The 22,989-nt window shown below is 48.5% G+C and overlaps 1 protein-coding gene across 1 annotated transcript in view; it reads right to left on the minus strand.

Annotated features, from left to right (window-relative positions):
* Positions 1 to 22,989, minus strand: part of CCDC63 (coiled-coil domain containing 63) — a 31,909-nt gene that overhangs the window by 5,125 nt on the left and 3,795 nt on the right. The window contains 5 exon segments of the mRNA XM_045534722.1: positions 3,901 to 3,975; positions 9,588 to 9,808; positions 10,897 to 11,078; positions 12,642 to 12,823; positions 15,345 to 15,464. Coding sequence (XP_045390678.1) covers positions 3,901 to 3,975; positions 9,588 to 9,808; positions 10,897 to 11,078; positions 12,642 to 12,823; positions 15,345 to 15,464 — 780 coding nt within the window.

Genomic DNA, 22,989 nt, shown 5'->3' on the forward strand with positions numbered 1-22,989 from the left:
TCAATGTAAGTTTTGTTTCACTTACATAGATGTATGTGTGTCTACATGTGTCCTGGATCATAATATTTTTAAAAAGCTGTTGGCTCATTTTTTAAAAGCCCACAGGAAGAGATACATTGCAACCCACTACATACAAACATATACATGTGTGTGCATATTTATATCATCTAATCACATGAAATTAGTTTCACAAATCAATATTATATGTATATGTATATATATATATATATGTATGTATATGTATGTGTGTGTGTATTTTTTTTTAGAGAGAGTCTCACTCTGCTGCCCAGGCTGGAGTGCAATGGTGTTACAGCTCACTGCAGCCTTGAACTCCTGGGTTCAGGGAGTGCCTCCTGCCTCAGCCCCCCAAGTAGCTGGGACTACAGGTGCCACCACCACACCAGCTAATTTTTTTTATTTTTTATGGAGATGGGGTGGGGAGGTATCTCGCTATCTTGCCCAGGCTGACCTTGAACACCCTGCCTCAAGCGATCCACCTGCCTCGGCCTCCCAAAGTGCTGGGATTACGAGCACGAGCCTCCGTGCCTGGCCTATTAGCTCGCTACTTTCAAATGCTGGTTGCCATCCCATTAACTGATTTCCCCATTCCCAGTTTAAAACACATTGGCCTGGCCCAGCGGTCCTCAAAGTGTGGTCCCAGGACAGACAGCACCAGCTTCACCCGGGAACTCGTTGGAAAGACATTCTTGCCCGCTTCCCCCCACCCCACCCCACCCCAGCCCAGCCCCGCCCCGCTGGATCAAACGCTTTAACAAGCCCCCGGTGGCACCGAGGCACGGGGAAGTCGAGAACCTCCACCAGGCTGTTGGATCGCAACCTTGGCTCCACACTAGCATCACCTGGGAGCCTCAAAAATATTTGCTGCCCACACCCCACCCGCAGGGGTTCAGACTTAGCCCGGGATGCCGAGGGGACATCAGGGAGTGTTAAAGCCCCCCAGGCGATTCCGATGTGCAGCTGGGGCTGGGAAGCTGTGCTGGGGTGTGGCCTTCACCCCATTCCTTCCTCCCCCCACGCCCCCAGCCCCGACTTCTCAGCCGGTGCAGGTGAACATGGCCTGCAGGACCCAGCCCGGCTCCCGAGGGCAGATACTGCATCCGCCATCCCAAATAACCATCCCAAGCGGCCAGCCCTCCCCACACCCCCATTTCGCAGTTGGAGAAACCCAGGCTCCGAGGCACTCGGCCAGGAGACAGAAACTAGGGTTTGAACTCAGTCTCTCAACCACACCAGGAGCCCCTCTGCCCCGCTGCCGGAATATTCTCTTCCCAGAGCTGCCCTCTGTAAAGGTGCATCAAAAGATCACGTAGGTTTTTCTTTTCAGTCACAGTATTAATTTAAAAACAAAAAAAGGTCGGTGTCAACCTGATGTGGTAATGCATGTCCAGCTCCCAGAATATTCCAGGCACTTTACACGAATCATCTCATCTCAGCCTCACCACTGGCCCAGCCCTCAGATGAGGAATACTGAGGCCAGAGAAGAAAAGAACTTGTGTTTAGCTTCTCTGTACTGAGCTCATCTAAGGACCTGACCTTGAGCTCAGCTCTTTACTTGAGCAATGATTTAGCAACAAAATGATGGTGATTTGAGTTTTTCTGACTTACAAGATAAATGATAATTTTGCTACCATGTATTGCTCTCTGTGCTGCAGCGTTCCAAGTGTGTACATGCACGATTTTATTCAACCTTCACAGCCCTAGGAAGTAGGTACAATTATATCCCTATTTTATATACGAGGAAACTGAGGCTCAGAGAGGCTAAGTTAGTATCTCAAAGTTACACAGCTAGGAAGTGACTTTTGTGAGAGTCATACCCAGGCTCCCAGGGCCTGGCTGCTTAACGCCTATGCAAACCCCTCCCATCATGGGAGCGGTCCCACCACTCCGCCCAGAGGGCAGGAGCTGATGAAATGGGAGGTGCAGGAGAGGCTTCCAGGATGGAGCAGGTGGAGGCGATCTTTAGCAGCGGGAAAGAAACATCTGTGAGCCCACTGCTAGGAAGACAGATTCTCCTGCTTAGAGTATTTGCATTTGGAAAGAAGCTCCCCAAAGTCAAGCTAAGCCAAAGAAACAAAAAGTTAATGGGGGGCCTTCAGGCAGAGGTTGGGGGGATGTTTGAGGTTCCCTGGGCAGCCTCTCCCACACCCCAAGATGTAGAGAGAGCAGCACCAGTCTCAACCCCAACAAGAGTCTGGACTCTGGGCGGTCCCCTGGGACCCCGTGGGATCCCCAAACATGTACCCAACTTCGGGAGGGTCTCCTTGGACCTGGACCCTGCCTGAAAGTCCGCAAACCCCCACACCCGATTCCTGGGAGATATCTCTGAGCCGAAGGCCTCAATGGGCAGCATTGCCATGGTGCTTTGCTGCCACCCAGTGGCCAAACAGAGAATGACACCGCCCTCCCTGTCTACCCGGTGCATGCCAAGGACAGAAATAAGCCACAAACAGGGGAAGAGAAATGACCCAAGAGCGCAGTTCCTGGGCCAGGAACTACTGGATTAGAACAGGGCTTTGCAGTCAAACTCTCTGAGTTCATATCTTTGTCAGATATTTGCCATCCATATCCCCCTTATGCCTTAATAAACCCTGATTTTATTTAGGGTGGCAATGTAACCAGCCAGGAGACAGTCCAGCTGAAAGTTACATTTCCAAACTTCTCTTGCAACAGGGATGTCCAGTGAGAAATAAATGCAGAAGTCATTGGCTGCAACTTCTGGGAAACACCTTTTAAGCTGGCTGACTTAGCTAGCAAGATCTTTTTTCCCTACGCCCCTTTGTTCCTGTCTGGAATGTATATGTGATGCCTGGACCATCTGTGAGCCCACTGCTAGTAAGACAAATTCCCTTATGACCCAGAACTGCGCTCCTGGGTCATTCATTTCTCTTCCCCTGCTTGTGGCTTATTTCTGTCCTTGGCATGCACCTGGTAGACAGGGATGGGGGTGTCATTCTCTGTTCTGCCACTGGGTGGCAGCAAAGCACCATGGCACATACTGCCCGTTGAGGGCTCCGGCTCCCAGGAATCCGGTGTGGGGACTTACAGACTTCCAGGCAGGGTCCAGGTCCAAGGAGACCCTCCTGAAGTTGGGCACATGCTTGGGGTCCCACGTGGTCCCAGGGGCAGCTACAGTGCAACAATCAGGCACCCGTGGAAGATAAGCCACACACTAAGGGTGACAAAACAGAAAAATAGATGACACCTGGGCCACTGGTGACATCGTCATGAAGGCACCATGCCGTCCCTGAAGTGTCTATTTTCAGGCTTATTTCTTAAATAAAATTCTGTCTTGCTCAGGCTGTCATTTTGGGTCCCTGTTATTAGCAGCTGAATACAATTCAAAGCTCATACAAAATCCCAGCTCCTTGATGTTGGTCACGTGACTCTACCTCTGCGAACTTAGTTTGCTCATCTGTAAAATGGATAGATCGATCCACCTGCCTCGTAGGGTGGTTGTGAGGATTCCACGAGATGCTGCAAGCAAAGCACTTAGCCCAGGGCCTAGTACATAGTGATTGCTCAAGAAATGTTTGCACTTGCCCTTACTGATTGAGAACAGGACACAGCTGGGACAAGCGGGAGAGAGAAAGAGAGGCTGAGGCAGGGATCTGTCTGGAAGGAGCCTGTCGGGGATGAAATTCTGGGCCCAATGGCCTGGGCTAGACTCCCTGAAATGGTGCTATGTGTCTAGGGACAAAATTCTGCAGCAGTACCTGTAGCAGAGGCTGCCTGTGACAAAGAATCGGGACATGTCTGCATGTGACTCAGGCCAGACTCAAGTCATGGGGCAGACATCTTACTGCCCCTGAGAATCGGCTGACAGACAGACAGACAGGCAAGGGAGGCTCCTGCGTCCCTCCCTCTGCATCCTGGTCTTACCTCCAGCTGTCTCAGGACAGAGCGGCTGTCGTCATGGGACGATTTCTGCTGGGATCGCAAGTCGATGATCTCGTTCTGCCGGGGAGAGAATCCGAACATGAGGAAAAGTGGGGGTGCCCCTTCCCTGCCGTGCCTAAAAAAAGCCTGTGCCCCAAGGCATTGATGAGGATTTCAATTTTCCAAGGAGCCCCAGACCGTGGGCCCCTCTTATGCCCGTGGAGGTTCTTTCTGATGTTTCTTAATTAAAAGCAGGGTGAGGGCATGGCAGGGGGGTTGGTTTCCTTCCTGGACAACTGTCTCGAACAGTGCAGGCAATAGTTTTACTTCAGTGGTGGCAATGTCCTATCTGCTAATACTGTAGTACTAGCCACACGTGGGTACTGAACACTTGAAATTGTATTTAATCTCAATTAATTTAACTTAAATACCCACAGGTGGAGAGTGACTACTGCAGTGGCCAGTGCGGCTCTAGAGAAGAGTTCTCAGACTCTAGCAGGTATCAGAATCACCTGGGAAATTGTAACAACACGGATTGCTGGGCCCCACGCCCCGGGGTTGTAATTCAGAAAGTCTGGGGTGGAGCCTGAGGACGCGCGTTTCTAACTAGTTCCCAGGTGACCCTGATTTTGCTGCTCTGGAGACCAGCTTTTGGGGCCACTGGGTTTGAACAACGTGTCCTAATATAAAAGGCACACGCCCTTTGAGCAAGTCCATCCCCAGGGATCTGTCCCATGGAAATAGGAGGACAAGTGGGCAAAGATGGGTTCCCCATGCTGCCTGTTGTTACTGTTCATAAGGGCCCCAGTTAGGGACAATCCAAATGTCTACTGATAGATCAGTTAAACCGATGATGGTACATTCATACAACAGGGGGGAAAGATCTCAAATAAAAATGTGGCTAAAATGCAGATTCCTGGCCCATCTGCAGAGAATCTAGGCCTGTAGGTATGAGACAGGGCCTGGGGAATCTGTGTTTTTAAGAAGTATCTTGTGATTCTCCTACAGGGCATCCGGGGTCCCCAGAAGCCATTAAAAGGAACACGGAAAATGTTGGGAGGTAACCATGGTAAACCAGGAAAAAATTTTACAAAACAGGATGAAGTGTCTAGTATGATCCTAGGACTATAAATAAGCATCTAGGGCTGTGTGTGTGTGTATGTGCACACGCACATTAGTGAGCACATGTCTAAGTGCACGCTGCCTTCAACAAGCAATGTCACCAAAATGTTAATTATCTCCCAGTGGTGAAGTCTTGGTGACTTTTACTTTTTCTTTATATTTTTCTGAATTGCCTACATTTTCCCACAGATGTGTATGTGTTATCTTTCTAATTAGAATAAAATCATTTTATTTTGGAAAATCATTAAAGGAAGTGAGTCTTCCAATCTTTTCAGGGGGGGAAAAAGCAAGAAAGAACCCTATCAAAAAGATTAAGCAATGCTATTTCCAGGTGACAGGATTCTTCCTGATTTGAGGTTCACACTTATACTTTTTAGTATTTCCCAAATTGTGTAAATAACGGATTCATATGGTGCTGCTCCTCTTCCCAGAACTGTCCCATGGCCCCTATCTCTCAGGGTAACTGCCAAAAACCCTCTGGAAATGTGCATGGCCTCCCTCGCCTCTCGGACTTCATCTCCTGCCACCTCCCACGTCTCTCTCTCCACTCCTTGACCTGCGTGCATTCTCCTGCCTCAGGACCTTTGCACATGCTGTTTCCTCTGCCTGGAACATTATTCCTCCAGAGATCTGGGTAGCTCACTCCTCCACCTGCAAGTTTGCTTAAATCTTAACTCCTCAACCACCATGTCCTCAAACAGCTCCAAACCCATCATATACTGTTCTACTTCATCTTTGTATCTGCACCATTTCTCACTTTATAATCTACTTTATAATTTATGTAATTATTAGGCTTGTTGTTTACTGTTTCTCCCTGCCAAGATATTAATAGAAGCTCTATGGGGGCTGAGCTTTTTGTCATTTTGTTCACTGCACATCACCAGTGCCTAGAACAGCGCCTGGCACATGGTAGGTTCCCAATAAATACTTGCTGGATGAACAAATAACCAAAAGGATGTTCTTTCAGTCAGAATGTACAACTTTATATATACTAGATATGAGCACTATATGTTAATTTAAAAGCACAACCAAAGAAAAGGTTAGAAGGAAATATTTCAAAATGTCACCTGTGATTGTCTCTAGGCAATGGGATAAAATTCCTTCTATCCTTACATAGTTCCCAATTTTTCTATAATGAATTTCTCTTATAACTTTTTTTAAAATTAGCTCTTCCCATTGGAAATCAGTGCTTTCCAGCCTTATTCAACAGGCACTTGTGGCTCTATTTAAGCCCAAAAAAGGTGCAGTTCTGTAACTTGAACAGAGCTTGGAAGCCGCTGTTCTGGCCCAAACATAATTCCACACATTGGGAAACTGAGGCCCAGAAAGGGCACGGACCTGCCCGTCCTTCGTCAGACACATTTGTCCTAATGAAGGAGACAGGTCGTGTAGCTAAGGGACAGGGTCCCCTTACGGGGAATGGGAAAAATCAAGACCGATTCTGGTTCAGGAACATTTCCTGATCAGGTCGGAGTGTTCAACTGGCGTCCTCACAGCCCTGTGCCGAGGCTTGTCCTCGTCATCGCACCGGGACTGGTAACGCGCTGCCTCCTGGAAACTGAGCATTTGGGGCTCAGCGCTTTCGCTCAAAGGCCTTCCCTGCAATACCGCAAACGGCCATCGGAGGGCAGTGGACTGGTAACGCGCTGCCTCCTGGAAACAGCATTCACGGCTCAGCGCAAAGGCCTTCCCTGCAATACCGCAAATGCCCATCAGAGGGCAGTGGACTAGTAACGCGCTGCGTCCCGGAAAATGAGCATTCAGGGCTCAGCGCTTTCGCTCAAAGGCCTTCCCTGCAATACCGCAAACGGCCATCGGAGGGCAGTGGACTGGTAACGCGCTGCCTCCTGGAAACAGCATTCACGGCTCAGCGCAAAGGCCTTCCCTGCAATACCGCAAATGCCCATCAGAGGGCAGTGGACTAGTAACGCGCTGCGTCCCGGAAAATGAGCATTCAGGGCTCAGCGCTTTTGCTCAAAGGCCTTCCCTGCAATACCCCACACGGCCATCGGAGGGCAGTGTTGGGCCGCCCAAACCGCCGTCGCAACCTCAAAGCCCGCTGGGCTCCGCCGGCCTCGAGCACATCAGACCCCGCGGGTGGCGGTAACCGGGGAGCAAGGGCCTGGCCCGTTCACAGGGACTCAGATGCCCGCGGGAATGTGGGCCGGAGTTGGCAGATCTGATTTTCCAAGAGAAACCAGAAATTCACATTTTCATATAGGATATCCTGATATTTAAATGTTGGCAACAAATCAATTAATAAATGGGGGGTGGGGACGGGGATGGAGGAGACCAAACAAAAGAAGAAAGAGGGCTGGATTCAGCTATGACCTCTGACCCCAGCCATCAGGTGGGGGTGAAGTCGGATGTTAGAATCCTAATCGTTTTTAATTTAAAAAAAAAAAAAAAGGCTTCTTTAGAACCTGACCCCAGTATGAGCAGAGGTTCCCCGAGAGCCCAGAAAGACAGGGTCCCAGGCGCCCTTCCCGTCCCCCTTTGGTCCAAGACTGCTCCATTTAATCTGTTTTATATTAGAGTTTCCTAATAACATCGTTCAGGCAAAAATGTTTTGTAGCTTTTATAGAAAAATTTGGAAGCTACTCCCCTAGCCCAAACACGTGTGTCATCCTACAGATGGGGAGACTGAGGCCCGGGGCGGACACGCTCGTCCTAACGCAGGGGGCGGCTGCGAGGCTGAGAGGAAAGGAGAGAGCACCCGCACGGTGAAGGGGAGGTCAAGGTCAGCTCTCCGGAGGAACCACTTCCGGTGCCCCCCACGGGGTGCAGGGCGCATTGTGGGCGCAGGGAGCCACCGTGGGGCCTGTCCCCTGGAACATGGCCCTCCAGGACGGGGACAGAGAGCAGCGCTCTACCCCACCCCTACACACCGAGTGGGGCTCCTCCATTTGCTTCCGGATCCACCTGCCCCCCCCATCACCGCGGGACCTGCGGGGCCCCTTGAGCTCCGCTCCCGGTTCCGGTTCCGGTCGGGCACAGCCAATGGGAGGACCAGAGTGCAGGGTGCACGGGGAGGGCGGGGGTCTTTGCCGCCCCCGGCAGGGCCGCAGTTCGGCCGCGAAGCTGCGGGGAGGGCGGTGCCGCTCTCCTGGTTCCAGAAACTTCTCCCGCCCCTCACCCTTTGTGGATCCCGCTCTTGCTGTTCCCGCACTCTTCCGTCTTAATCTCCTCGGACCTTAGTAAATAGTCCTTTTTTAAAAACTCTCCTCCATTTCCTCATTTCGACCGTGCCATCTGTTTCCTGTGACAACCCTAACTGATAGAACCAACTTAATTGCTGCCATGGTCACCTCCCACCTGGACTGTGATTATCTATAAAAATCTAGGATTATTTATTATGGGTTCTCTTGAAATCAACCAGTTTTATTTTATTATGTTTATTATTCTGTGTTTACTGTTACTACTTGTTACCCTAAGTAGCACCCATAAAATCACAAGTTTCCTCTGCAAGCTGTATTTTTCCTAATACTCATTGAGATTAGTTCATCACTAGTAAATGAAAATGTTTTCACCTATATTCTAGCAGCAATCTATTTGCACATGGCCAGCATCCACCCCCTGCCATTTGGAAAACAGTGACATATTGCAAAGCAGAGCTCCCCTTGTCATATAAACAGAGGACAGGGACCTCAGAGGAAGGAATAATGAATCCCCAGAGGGGGCGACATTTGTGCTGGGTCAGGACTAATGAGCAGGATTTCATCAGAAGGGAAGGGTGGAGGAGGGAGAGGTAACAGCATCAGGAGAGCACAGGAGGAGGGAAATGCCTGGGACAGCCGGGACTGGCAGCTGGTGCCTTGGCCAGAGGGTGCCCAGGGGGTTACAATGGGACCTGAGCCTTCAAAGGCAGGTTGAAGCCAAATTTTGAAGGGGTTTTGAGTGTCACACTAAGGGGTTTAGACTCTTTTCTGTGCAGACAGTTCCAAAGGATGTTTGTTTATGTTCTGGGGAGTATGTAGCCCAGGGAGCCAACTAGGTTTGGGAAATTAAGGGTTCAACAAAGGGAAACAGGTTTCTTTACTGCAGGACTTGTCAGAGCCTTTACTGTGCTCATCATATACATCAGGTCTCTCCAAGATGACAATTCCCCATCTCTCCTCAATTCTAGGAAGCTATCAATTACCAGGGGGTCTAACTTTTAAGGCAAAGGGCCAGATGTAAATATTTTCTGCTTTGTAGTTCTCTTGCATATTTTTCTTTTTTTTTCTCTATCACTTTAAAAATGTAAAAATCATTCTTAATTCATGGGCTGTACAAAAACAGCCTGGGGCTGTAGTTTACTGAACCCTGGATTATAAAACATGCTATGGATTATAAACGTCACTGTTGGGGGTGGGGGAGACATGAACACATTAAATGCACATACCAATTGAAAAGGTAACATGCAGGGGGAAGGCTGGGGGAATATAGCAGTGTTTGCCAAGTGGATTTGACCTTGAGACCCTTTTTTCTGCGGAGTGTCTCATGGAGCCTTCCGAGAAGCCTGTTTTGGGGAAGGCTGCTACGGGCACAGGGGGTCCCAGGCCTAGGGAAACAAGAGCCTCCCCCACCTGGATCCTCTGGGTCTTCTTTTGCATCATCTCCATGTCATTGTTGAGCTCCATGACGTACGTGAACCGAGCAAAGTTCTTCTCCTCCTTGGCCAGAAATTCCTCAATGAGCTGGTTCAGGTTCCCGCTCTCAATCAGCTTCATCAGCCGGAGGTGGGCCACCTCGTAGCTCTCGAAACTCTCTCCCTTGCTCTTCTTGCCGTGCTTCTTTGCCTTGAAAGCTAGGGAAGGAAACACCAGCCACACTGAATTCCAAAAGGCAGCCCCTTGGACCCGTGCCAGGCAGCTAGGATGTGATCGATACTATGACTCAATTCTTCCAGGAGATGGGCAGAAGCTTCATTCGTTATTCACTTCACAAATATTGAATTAAACATTTATTATGTGCCAGACACTGTACCAGGTGCCACTGACACAAAATCTCTGCCTCACAGAGCTTTTAGGCTGTGTTGGGGAGCACAACATTTACCCTAAGCATGGCTGGAAATCATCACAGGATTTAGGCAAAGTAGTGACAGAGTCTGGCGGTAACAAGTTGCTGAGGGTCTTAAATGATGCTGAGAAGCTTTAATTTTATCCCAAGGACAATGGGGAATCAGACAAGAAAAAGAAAGAAAGAAAGATACCCAAGTAAACAGAAAAAGAAATCCAGTCATTACCATTATGGCCCCCAGTAAGAATTTAAGGCACTGAGTCCCTAGTGTGCTCTCCTGGTGGGCAACTCTTCACAAATATTGTCACAACTAGATGCTGGAGGAATTAAGGGTGTTCTGTGTGACTCCTCTTGGAAGCTTGTGCCTAGTTTCCTCTGGACTCTGCCCCATGTCCCTTTTCCCTTTGCTGTTTTGTCTTTGTGTCCTTTCACTGTCATACATCGTAGCCATGAGTGTGCCTATATGCTGAGTCCCGTGGGTCCTCCCAGTGAATCATCAAATGGAGGGATGATCTCAGGAACACAAGTCTCCCCCCAAACAACAGGAGAGCCCAGAGTGAGGACACATCCTGCAGGTGAGGGCTGGCCCAGTTAAATTTGAATTTTGGACAAAGAATATAATTTTTAAAGTATGAATATGTCCCAGTTATAGATAAACAATGAATACATTTTTTATTACAAGTAAGTCCCAAATACTGTCTGGGACATACTTATCTTAAAAATTTATTGTTTATCTAGAATTTAAATTTAACTAGGCATCTTGTGTTTCTATTTGTTAAATTTGGCAACTCTATGACAAGGAGACTTGGGCACCTTAGGGAGAGAGGGAAAGAGGGAGAGTGCAGGAACACATGCACATGCACCTAGAGCGTGTACCTTCTTCCTTTTTGGCCTGCTCCTCGAGTTCAGTGCGGTCATTCAGCTTCCTGAGCAGGAAGGATTTGAGCTTGGTCTCGTGGGCATAGAGACGCTCCAGCTCTCGGATCTCCAGGTTGTACTGCGAGATGTCCTTCTGCTGGCGGTCCTCCATGGCAGCCATTCGGGCCATGGCCTCCAGCCTGGGGGGGTGCAGAACCTGAGTGTTCAGAAGCTCCCCCCTTCTCCTTCCTGTTCCCTGCCAATCAAGAGAGACCTTCTGCCTGGCCAATGTCTTTTTTTTTTTTTTTTAAGAGACACAGTCTCACTCTATCACCCAGGTTGGAGGGTGGTGGCATGATCATAGCTCACTGCAACCTCGAATGCCTTGGCTTGAGCAATCCTCCTACCTCAGCATCCCAAGTAGCTGGGACTACAGCTAATTTTTTTTGTATTTTGTAGAGATAGGGTCCCACTATGTTGCCCAGGCTGGTCTCAAACTCCTGGCCTGAAGTGATCCTCCCACCTCAGCCTCCTCAAGTGCTGGGATCACAGGCGTGAGCCACCCTGCCCAGCTGACCATCGCTTTTTTAATCATGAAGGTTTCTAGGGCAGAAAAACAGCCCTCCTTACCTGAACAACAGGAGCTGTAAGCTCTAGACCACCTCCGGGAAATTTTTCTATCATTAGTATCATATCACCTTTATCACATCATCACCACCATCATCATCACGATCATCTTCACCACCACCATCACCACCATCACCCCACCATCATCACCATCATCATCATCACGATCATCTTCACCACCACCATCACCATCATCACCATCATCACCATCATCATCACCACCATCATCAGCATCATCAGCACCACCACCATCATCATCACCACCATCACCACCATCACCATCATCATCACCGTCATCACCACCACTATCACCACCATCATCATGATCACAGCATCATCATCATCACCACCACCATCATGATCACCATCATCACCAACATCATCATGATCACAGCATCATCAGCACCACCACCATCATCATCACCATCATCTTCACCGTCATCACCACCACTATCACCACCATCATCATGATCACAGCATCATCACCACCACCATCATCATCACCATCATCACCATCATCACCAACATCATCATCACCACCACCACCATCACCACTTACCAACGCTATGTCCCAGCACTCCCTTACATACATATATTATTGAATCCTGTCTACCACCTAAAGAGACCCTACAACAACGTAGTAGTGATGGAGCCAGGATTGAAACCCAGGTCTGTCTGACTCTAAAACCCGGGCTCTTTGCAGCCCATCTATGTGCCTTTTGTCTCTATAAGTGTGAAGCCAGGAGAGAACCAGACTGAGAAAGACCCCTTGGACTAGAGGCAGGGACCCCTGGAGGAGATGGTATCGTATGGAGGTTTGAATGTCAGCTCTACCACATCCACCACTTACCTGGATCTCAGGTAAGTATTTTAGCGTCTCTAAGCCTCCCTGTCCTGACCTGTAAAATGGGGATCATAACCCCCAGGGCAAGTTGTGAGGGTTAAAATAATACCCTGAGCTTCCAGCATCATACCTAGCACACAGTCAGTGCTCAGAATTACTACTGTTACGATTATTATGACTTAAGTTTCCCCAACACGTAAGCACTGGGGGCAGAGGTGGCCCAGAGCGGCAAGCTAGATGCTTAGCAAGGGGCCAAGAGATGTCACTGTCCCGGGCCTCTCCCCCAGCGCACCTCTGCTCATAGGCCTGCGTAGATTGCTCGACAGCCGCCTGCATGGTTTTCTTCTGCACGGCCATGCGCCGGTGCAGCTGCTGGTAGACGTTGTCGTAAGCAGCCTTCTCAAACCGTAGGTCCTCAATCTCCTTCCGGAGCTTGGCGTTGGTGGTCAGCATCTTGTCAAATTGAACAGTGACCTGTGGGAAGGGCTGTGCTTCAAAACAAGGCTCATTCCTAGGGCGTGAGACAAGCTTCCAGGAGGCAGCTGGAGGGCTGGAAGGCCTTCATCCACCTCCCACCCCAGGGCCACAAAACAGTGGTCGGAGCACTGGGCGAGAGGCTGGAGTCAGCCACAAACTGGATTTCTCAACTACTTTTAGATCTAACTTCCAGTTTTCAGCAATTAACAGGGGAAAGAGGAACAAGCTAAATGACACCATAGGAAATAATCAACCAAACCCAAAAGGTAGAATGTTCTTTTTTTTTTTTTGAGATGGAGTCTCTCTCTGTTGCCCAGGCTACAGCACCATAGTGTCATGACATTTTACCCCAAAATACTTTAGTTTGCATCCCTTAAAACTAAACCTTTTCTTTCATAAACACAAGACTAGTATCACACCTCACAAAATTGATATTTTCATAATATTACCAAATACCAAGTCCATATTAAAATTTCTCTGGTTGGCTCAAAAATATCTTTTAAAGGTGAAGCCAATCAAAGTTCACATAATTGTTGTGTATCTTAAAAGTCTTTAATCTAGAATAGTGCCTGTCCGTTGGTGGTGGATTTTGCCTCGAAAGGGACATTGTCTCCAAAAGGAAACACTTGAAATTGTCACAATTGGGTTGGAGGTGAGGGTGCTACTTGCATCTAGTGGGTAGTAGTAGGTATTTAACATCCTACAACACACAGCAAAGGCCCTCACCACACAGAATCATCTAGCCCCAAATACCAATGGTGCTGAGTTTGAGAAACTGCACAAAAATAGCCCCACCCCAATTTTTCTCATGCCATTAACTTGTTGAAGAGTCTGTTGTCCTGTAGAAAGTCAATTGTCCTGTAGAAAGTTCTACCTTTTGAGGGCCAGGTGTGGTGGCTCACGCCTGTAATCCTAGCACTCTAGGAGGCTGAGGCGGGAGGATCGTGTGAGCTCAGGAGTTCAAGACCAGCCTGAGCAAGAGCAAGACCCTGTCTCTACTAAAAATAGAAAAATTAGCTGGGCATTATGGTGCATGTCTGTAGTCCCAGCTACTCAAGAGGCTGAGGCAGGAGGATGGCTTGACCCCAGGAGTTTGAGGCTGCAGCGAGCTACAACAATGCCACTGAACTCTACCCAGGGCAACAGAGTGAGATTCTGTCTCAAAAAAATTAAGTGAATAAAAGATGATGTTGTTGGTTACATTATTAGTGGGAATGTAGATTGGCGAAGCCATAATAGAAAACAGTATGGAGGTTTCTAAAGAAATTAAAAATAGAACTACCATACAACCCAGCAATCTCTCTTCTGGGCGTATACCCAAAATAAATGAAGTCACCACCTCGTAAAGGTATCTGCATTCCCATGTTCACTGCGGTATTATCTACCACAGCCAAGATTTGGAAACAACCTAAGTGTCCGCCGACACAGGAATGGATAAAGACATTGTATGTATACACAATGGAATATTATTCAGCCTTTAAAAAAGGAGTTCCTGCCATTTGTCACAACTTGGGCGAACATGGAGGACATTGTGCTAAGTGGAATAAGCTAAACAAAACAAAACAAAAATACTGCATGATCTCACTTATATGTGGAATCTAAGAAAAAAAGTAAAATGTACAGACAGAATAAAACAGTGGTTACCAGGAGCAGGGGGTGGGAGGAGGAAATGAGGAGATGTAGGTCTGAGAATACAAAGTAGCAGACAGGTAGGATAAACAAGTCGAAAGAGCTAATGTACAACATGAGGACTATGGGTAATAAAATTATACTGTGTTAGGAGAGAGATGCTTCCTTTTTGCTGGCAATTGTTCACATTGGGAGCTACTCAAGAATGAAGTCCACCCAGAGGAGAGCTGGACAGAGATTATGTCCTAAAGACATATTTGAAGCACCTGGATCCAGCTGTGCCTGAAGGCCCCATTTCCTCCTCTGAATTTTTCAGTTCTGTGACCTATACAGTCCCCCTTTTTTTTTCTGTTTTGCTTAAGCCACTTTGCAATTTAGAAAATCCTGCTTAATGCAAAAGTCACTGAAATTGAGGGCAATCAGGAACTGTCACTTTTCCCATCATCAAGTTATACACGTCTATGCCTTAGAGTTCTTAGAGACAACATCGACAACAACAAAAAGACAGTAGCTATAATAGAGACATGAGAAGACTGCCATGGAGGAGGAAGGTCTAACTAATTCTGCCTGGTGACCTGCTTCTTGAAACCAAGCAAGAGTTTTCAAGACAGGAAACTAGGAGTAGGCATCGCAGGTGAGGTGGGGGGTTGGAGGAAAGGGCTCAGGGGACAACAGCCTTTGCTAAGGTGGATGGAACAGGGTGGGTGCAGCAGGCTGGATGGTAAATTCTAAAAGGCTTCCTGGTCCACATGGGCACCATTAGTTAACCTTCTCCAGAGTCAACCAGCGAAATGGGTACATTCTGCTAAATGGCTCAGCTGACACCGTTCTTTAGTCTCAGCAAAGCGGGGAGAGCTGCTGGCAGAACTGCCGAGAACACCTTACATACGAGATTCAAACGGGTTTCCAAAACGTGGATCTGTTTCTGAAGTTTCTGGGGGTTGTTGGCCTCCTGCATTTTTAAGAAGATCTGTTTTTGGTCTGCGATTTTTTTTTCCATCTGAACAATCTGAAAAAGAGAAAGAGAGAAAGCCCAGCTGTGCTGGCATCTGCATGGGTACACATTCTACAGTCCACTCACTCAAGTGTGCAAAAACAAAAACCGCAATGTTCTTTCTTTTCCTATAAATAGAATCTTAGTCTATCTCCGGGAGGCCTGCTCAAGTCAACTTAATCTTAGCCAGTTTTGGGTAAAATGAGGCAATTTAGAGTTTTTGCTCTCACCTGTGCATGTACATTTTACTCACATGCAGACATAAATTTTGCCTCCCTACACCTCTGGTTTCCGGCATAAATGACATTGTCAAGGGGCCTTCTATAACCTCATGGTGTTTTGTTTTGTTTTGTTTTGTTTTGTTTTGTTTTGGGGGGTTTCTTTTGGCTCTTGCAATGACGAGGGCACTAGTGCCACTTACTATGTGGGTCATGAGATGCCACACACCCTGCAACATGTAAGACAGCACCAGACATCTAAGACTCACCCCTATCCCTTGTGACCTCCCAGTGTCCCTCTGGGCATTATGTAGGTGAAAAATCTCTTTATAATTTTTTGTACCTAGAATAAAACCATCTTTTATATGTATACACACCATATTTTTCATTCATTTCTAATGGACACTGAATTATCCATGACTGTAGTCACTGCATAAATCAAGAGAAGATTATTCTTTGATTTGTTTGGAACTTTACCAAGAGTTGGTCACCGTTCTGGAAATCATGTCACTAGCACAACCTGGATCATGTTCTTTGAGTTGTGGATACAACAAGCCTGCCTCAGTCTGCAGTGTGGCTGTGGAATCCTTGGTGATTTTACGTAGCATTACAGGTCTCCGATTACACCTTTTAGGCCAGGGATCTGCAAACCACAGCCCGTGGCCAAATCTGGCCCACTGCCTGTTTTTATAAATAAAGTTTTATTGGAACACAGCCACACCCATTCATGGATATATTGTCTATGGCTGCCTTCCGGCTGCAAAGGCAGAGTTAAGTATTAATATTAATAGTTTCGACAAAGGCCAGCTGGCCACAAAGCCAAAATATTTACTGTCTGGTCCCCTGCAGAGACAGTTTGCTGGCCCTGCTCGAGGTGAGTCAGACCAGAACATTCACATATCAAAATAAACATTTTAGTGCAAATGACATTTATTTCTCCTTTATATTATAATGAGGGCATCATATTGATTTAAAAGAATAAGTAAGGGTAAAGGATTCTACCTTCTGCAAATTTCAGGGGTATTTATTTGGTATTGAAAAGGGCTGTGGGCAGACACAGTGTTGACTGAGAGAAGCCAGGCATGAAGAGCACGTTCTAGAAGAGGCAATTTAGATGCAGGACTATATGCAGACCAAACAAATCCACGATGCTGAGGTCAGGAGGGGCGTTCCCTGGGGGGTAGTTAATGGAAGGGGCCCAAGGGAGCCTTCTCAGAGCTGCAATACTCCATGTCTTGGTCGTGGTGACGGTGACGTGGGTGTACCCCCAAGTGAGAATTCATTGAGCTGCACCCTTAAGATGTGTGCACTTGACTGCGTGTAAGTAGCATCTCGGTGTGAGGAAGAAAGAAAGGACGAGAAACGAGTGTTGGGAGCGATGGGTTTAAGAACCGCTGTCCTAAAGGGATCCACGCACGGGCTGTGTGTTTGCGAGTTCCAGGTCTCTGGCTGGACGCTGCGGGAAGGCCACTGGGTCGGGAGAGGCTGAGGTCCTTGGTGACCCCAGAGAAAGCAGTTTCAGGGGAGGCGATGTTGCTTCCGTCACCACGGGTAGAAGTGGAGATAGTACCTCCCCTAGAAAGGGAAGCAGGGAATGCAGATGAGGACTTCTAGAAACTTCTAGAAAGGGGAAAAGCTGGCAGTAACTTGGAATTGCCGGAATGTTGTTTTGGGTTTTGTATGTGCTTGGTTTTTAGGTTAAGATAAAGGAGGCAAAGAAAGAGCGCCTCGGAGAGAGAGGGTGGAGACGGGAGCAACAAGGTGTCAGCCATCCAGCGAGGTCTCCATCTAATGACGGGGACGGGGCTGAGGGCGGCTTAGCGCAGGGGGGCCTGGCCTTGCGGAAGGGCAGCGGCCACCTCTCCCTCTGAGGCACGCAGGCCTGCAGAGCCGGGAAGGACGCAAGGTCAAGTGCAGGGGAAGCCGTGGCTGCCGCAATCTTTTAAAGCAGGTGAAACAACACTGAGGCCACCTGTGTCCAGAGGACTTCCTGTTAAGCAACAAATAACCTCCATGCGATGTGGCGCCCTGGATTGGATCCTGGGACAGAAAAGGACATGGATGGGAAAACTAGTGAAATCCCAACAAAGACTGGAGTTCAGGTGAAAATAACAACCATTTCTTTGTATTGGCGAATGTCGCGTGGCATCATGGGATGTGTACATTAGGGGGAGCCGGGTGAAGGTGCGTGGGCACTCTCTGTACTATCTTTGTAAATTTAAAAGTATTCCAAGATAAGACGCTTCTTTAAAAACTTGATAAATAAGTAGTGTTTTGGTCCAGGCCTGTCTTGGTCGGGTGTTACGTCACTTGCAGCCAAAAGCATTTCTAGCTGACATGCCATCCACTTTGCCCATGATGACAAGGGACCCTGACTTCAGAGAAGTGACACCCCACCTGCTGCGGCTGGCAGGAAAGAATCTTGACATCTGTCTCCGCCCTTGTCACTGGAGCCCAGTCCTCCAGGCCCAAACCCTCCCCAGCCACTGCCCCAGGGACCTCACTCCGCGGTTCCTCGTTCAAGTCATCTCCACACGCTGCCAGCCGCGACAGAACCAGCCCGCACCGTGGCCTTAGTCTAACAGTTTTATCTAAAGAAAAGCGCCCTTCAGAAACTGTGCATCCAGATCCTAAGAGTCACAGGTGCTTTTCTTCTTAGGGTTTGAGCTGAAACTAAGTTCTGAGACTATTGTTTTTGATCCCTGGTGGATAAAGGCAGCAGGGGAATGAAGGCGACACGGCCCTTTGAAGCAAGCTGCTGTGTTCCCGTTTGTCTAGAGATGTGAATTCACCACGGGGGACAGTCTGACGCCCAGGTCCTGTTCTGGAACTGAGAAGTTCTGGATGAGGAAGGCTTAAGTGCTCAGTGTGGTGACATATAAAGTTTATCAGCCACACGGAAGCCAGCCTCCCGCTGGGAGCAAGGGGGCCCTGTGCAGAGTTTGGTGAATTCTGGGACCAGCTGCATCGGGGATCCCGTGTTGGCATCACTGAGTTTTAATTCTGTTTGGTTATCCCCAAGTCTTCAGAAGGTCTATACAGCACAGTCTCAGCTGTCACCATGAGGACACTGAGAGAAAATTCTCTTCTAAGGGTTGCAAAATGTGGCCAGCTGTGTGGCACAGAAACGTAAAGTGGGCCAACTACAAATTGCAGAAAGCCCAACTAAACAGTGGCTTAAACAAATTATGGTTTATCTTTTTCTCATAACAGTTTCCTGACTCAAGTTTGGTAGCTCAAGGAAATTAAGGACAAAAGCTCTATAATTCACCCGGCCTTTCCTGCATGGTTATAAGATGGCTGCCACTGCACCAGCCTTCACAGTCATATTCCAGGGCGGAAGGTAGAGATGCAGTATGGATAAAGGGGTAGGACTTATATCTGGAAAGCAAAACTTTCCCAGAAATCCCCAACAGACTTCCCCTTAAAGCTCATTGTCCACCCTTAGCTGCAAAGGAGCACGGGAGTAGCTTTTTAGCAGGGCTCATGACCACTTTGAATAAAATCAGAAATCTGTTAGAACAGAGGAAGAAGTAGAGGAGAGGTAAACAGTTGGCAGCATCACCACAACACTTTCTAGTTACATTTGTTCCATGAAAATTTAGGCCCGATATTGCCCGATCTTCCAGTATTTTTTAAAAAGAAAAGCCAGAAATCTGAATTTTTACATGAAATCTCCCAATTTTTAACATCTAGTCAACTAAGTAAATTTTAACATGGAATGGGCCAAAGCCCTCACGTTGTCAGGGCTAATCCATCCTGAAGTCCGCCAGCCTGAGACCCACAGTTAGGGACATGGAGGAACCACAGTAGCACGATGGATGGTGGGCTTTAGGCAGCAAGAGGTGCCACGTGGAAGACAAGAGTGGTCCGGAGCCCGGCAGCTAGCAGAGGTGACAAACAGCACTGTGGTGGACACAGTGGGTGGTGACTCCCCAACATCCCTGTCACCCCAGAAGATGGCCCCAAGGCAACCATGGTTTTTTATCCCTTCTACCTGTGATTTATTAATATTTAAGGGCAGGGCTAACCAGCTGGGGCCACTGCACTGAGAAAGGATGTCTGGTAGGGAAGCTTCTGGAAAAAGTTTCCTCACTCCTAAAAGAGAGTCATAGGAAGAGACGGTTTGTCTTCTGAAGACAGTGTCACGTCCCGTTGTGGCGCCTGCAGTGGTGGCTGCCATCTTGCCCCCGGCCAGAGGATAAAACCCAGCGGAGTTGATTACATAATTGAGTGGCTGAATCAACCCACCCTGAAGCTGGTCTTACCTTTGTACTTCCTGTCACATGACAAGACATTTTCTTATTGCCTGTAAGCTGCTTTGCACCCCAGCCCCAGGGGATAAAGAAAGTTTATCAGTCTGAGCCAAAAGTTGGAAAATTTTTTTCTTAAAGGGCCACAGAGCAAATATGTTAAGCTTCAAGGAATAAGAGGCTATAAGACAGGTACTCACTTAACCCTTAAAAATGGAACCATTTCAAATGTAAAAACCATTCTCTGCTGGACCATAAACAGGCTGAATTTGGCCCTTGAGTTATATACTAATTTACTACCCCTGGTCTACTCTAAGCCAATTTTGGAAATTTCATTTCCCTTTGCCAGTGACTGACCTTGAAGTGGGCATACACCCTGGTCCTGGCCAATGACAGGAAATCTGCTGGAGAGATTCTGTGAAATAGTCTCTCCCCTCCCTCCTTCTTTGCGTCTTAGAATGAATGTGGTTACGTGAGGAGCCGATGCCAGCTAAGCTTTGGCAGCCATCCTGTGACCATGAGGAGAAGGCCGGGCGAGGGGATCAGAGAGAAAAAGACCAAACTGTCATTGTGGAGCTGCTAAACCACTCCCGGGATGGCTATTTCCATCAGGTGTCTCGGTATGTGGGTAAACAGGCCTCTGTTCACTCAGCTGCTTCTAGTCAAGAATTCTGTTACTTGCAGCCCAACACATTCTCGCTGGTACCTCAGGCAAGGTGGCAGCCCAATGATCAGGTGTCAAGGGAACTGCTGGATGTCACACACAAACTGGTGAGGCGCATGAATGCCATTTACGGTTGATGCTAGCCGTGGTTTGGACTTTAGCTGGAGCGCGGAGACACACACAGACATGAGTCCCGCAAGGCAGGACGAAAGGGCTTCCCCAGCCCTGACACACACGGCCACGCCAGGCTCCCTGCTCAACTGTCTTCTCCCGTTCCGTGCACAGGCAGCGTCCTCGGCGCAAACCCTCACCAACTCGGCTATGACATCAAACAAGCAACTTGTTTTAACATCCGCGAGGGCGGCATCTCCAGACTGCACCCCCGCCTGCTCGGAGGGGACGCCCGCCCCTGCTAGACCCAGTCCCCAGAGTCCTCGATCTTCAGCTCCTTGTCAAAGGAAGCTGCTGTATCAGCGTTTCCCGGTGGCTCTTGTGATTAAATTCAGCGTCTATTCCCTTTGGCATCTTCATGTCAGAGGCTGCTTTTGTGACGCTGGGAGTAATTAGGCCTCTGCCCAGGGCTGCGGCGGATCGGGAAGTGTGTCCCCTGAGCAAGATGCCGCCTCCCAGTCGGCTTATTAACGTTTTGCGGGGCTGGGCAGGGCAGCAAGGACGAGGCTCTGCTCACTGTGTGGTGGGCGCGGGAGGAGGGGATTCTAGGACCCGCCCACCCCGGGATGACATTGGGCAAGGACAGTTTGCACTGGGCAGTGAGCCCCGTAATCTTTTGAGGATCCCAAACTGTGTGGCCTTTTCCTAACGCTTCTGAGGACCCGTGTCCCCCGCTTGTCTTCGATTTTCCTCTTTCTTCACTGTTAGACTCTTTTTGCATTCATTCATTCATTCATTCATTCATACATCCACTCATTTATCAGTGTTCAGTGAACACCTGCTCTGTGACGGACAACAGGGGTGTGATGATGATGGTAACAAGACAGTGGGTCCCTGCCCTGAGAGAACTTACAATCTAGGACTGGAAACAAGCCATGAAGAGCCACGATGAGCCTCAGGGAGCGGACATGCAAGGTATTTCGGGCATGCACAGTAGGGGCATCTAGCAGGGAGAGACAAAGAGGAAGTCCCACCAGAAATAGCATTTGGGCTGAGACCTGAAGGATGAATAAGAGGTCCCCAAATGCAGAAAGGGCAGGGAAGGGCACTCCAGGCAGAGGGAACAGCACGTGCAAAGGCCTGGAAGTGAGGGACGGCACCGTGGGCTCAAAGGTCATGGTGAAGGCCACCGTGGGTAGATCAGAGAAGGGATTAAATTCTGGGAGGGGCAGGCAGGGCAGGACGCTGCAGAGCCAGTGAGGGGTTTGGCCTTTGTCAAAAGAACAAGAGAAAATTACTGCAGGGCTTGAAGCAGGGGAAAGATGGAATGAGATTTCCAGATTCACGCAGTGGTAAATATTTATGGAAGACCTACTGTGTGCCAGGCACTGGGACAGGCATGGCGGGGGGTGGTACTGTGGGAACAAGACAGACGTACGTACAGCCTCCCTGACAAAGTCCCATTGAAGTTGAGACCTTAAGGACAAGCAGGAGGAAAGAGGAGCACGTGCAAAGGCCCTGAGGTAAGCCTGCCGGGCAGGCAGGGGCTAGATCAGCCACAGTGAGGGATATGATCCTGAATGCTGTTCTGCAAATGTCTCTAGCTCTTTGCCTTCCAGATGCGTGGGGGGGTGCGCTTCCTGGACCCCTTTGTGGATGGGTAGGGTCACATGATTATTTGGAGCCCATGAGTCAGGAGCAGAAGTGACTGGAGCATTCAATTGCCAGTGTGAGACCCTCCAGAACTGTTTTTCTCTGCCATAATACCTGCCAATGTTCAAGATGGTTTAAACCACCTGATATTTTCTGGTCCCATAGGTTTTGGGCACCCCATTTGCCCCCAAAGAGCCAGTCAATGATCTGTCCTCTCTCTCAGAGCAGGAGCTCAACTTTTTCCTAAGGCAAAAAAAAAAAAAAAAATGTTCCTGACACCCAGAGCCAAGTACACTGCTGAGTCATCAGGCACAGATGTGCAGGTTGTGTACTGCACAACCCTAGGAAGCGTCATCGCTTGAAAACACATCACTGGTATGTTTTCTGCCCAGAATGAGAAGACATAAGGGTCCTCAGCCAACCCACGACAGACATGTGGCATGAACAAGGAAGAAACCTTTATTGGTTTAAACCACTGCAGCCTAATCTAGCCTCTCCTAACTGATCTGGTGAGGATGTGGGATTTGTCCTAGGTGCAGGGGGAGCTTGGTGGAGGAACAGATTAATAGGACAAGGCCTACATACTGGGAGCCCAGAGGTCACAAGGGTAGTGGAGACAATATCCACAGTGGCATTTAGAG

This window comes from Lemur catta, chromosome 21 (genome assembly GCF_020740605.2).
Source record: "Lemur catta isolate mLemCat1 chromosome 21, mLemCat1.pri, whole genome shotgun sequence".
Lineage (NCBI taxonomy): Eukaryota > Metazoa > Chordata > Mammalia > Primates > Lemuridae > Lemur > Lemur catta.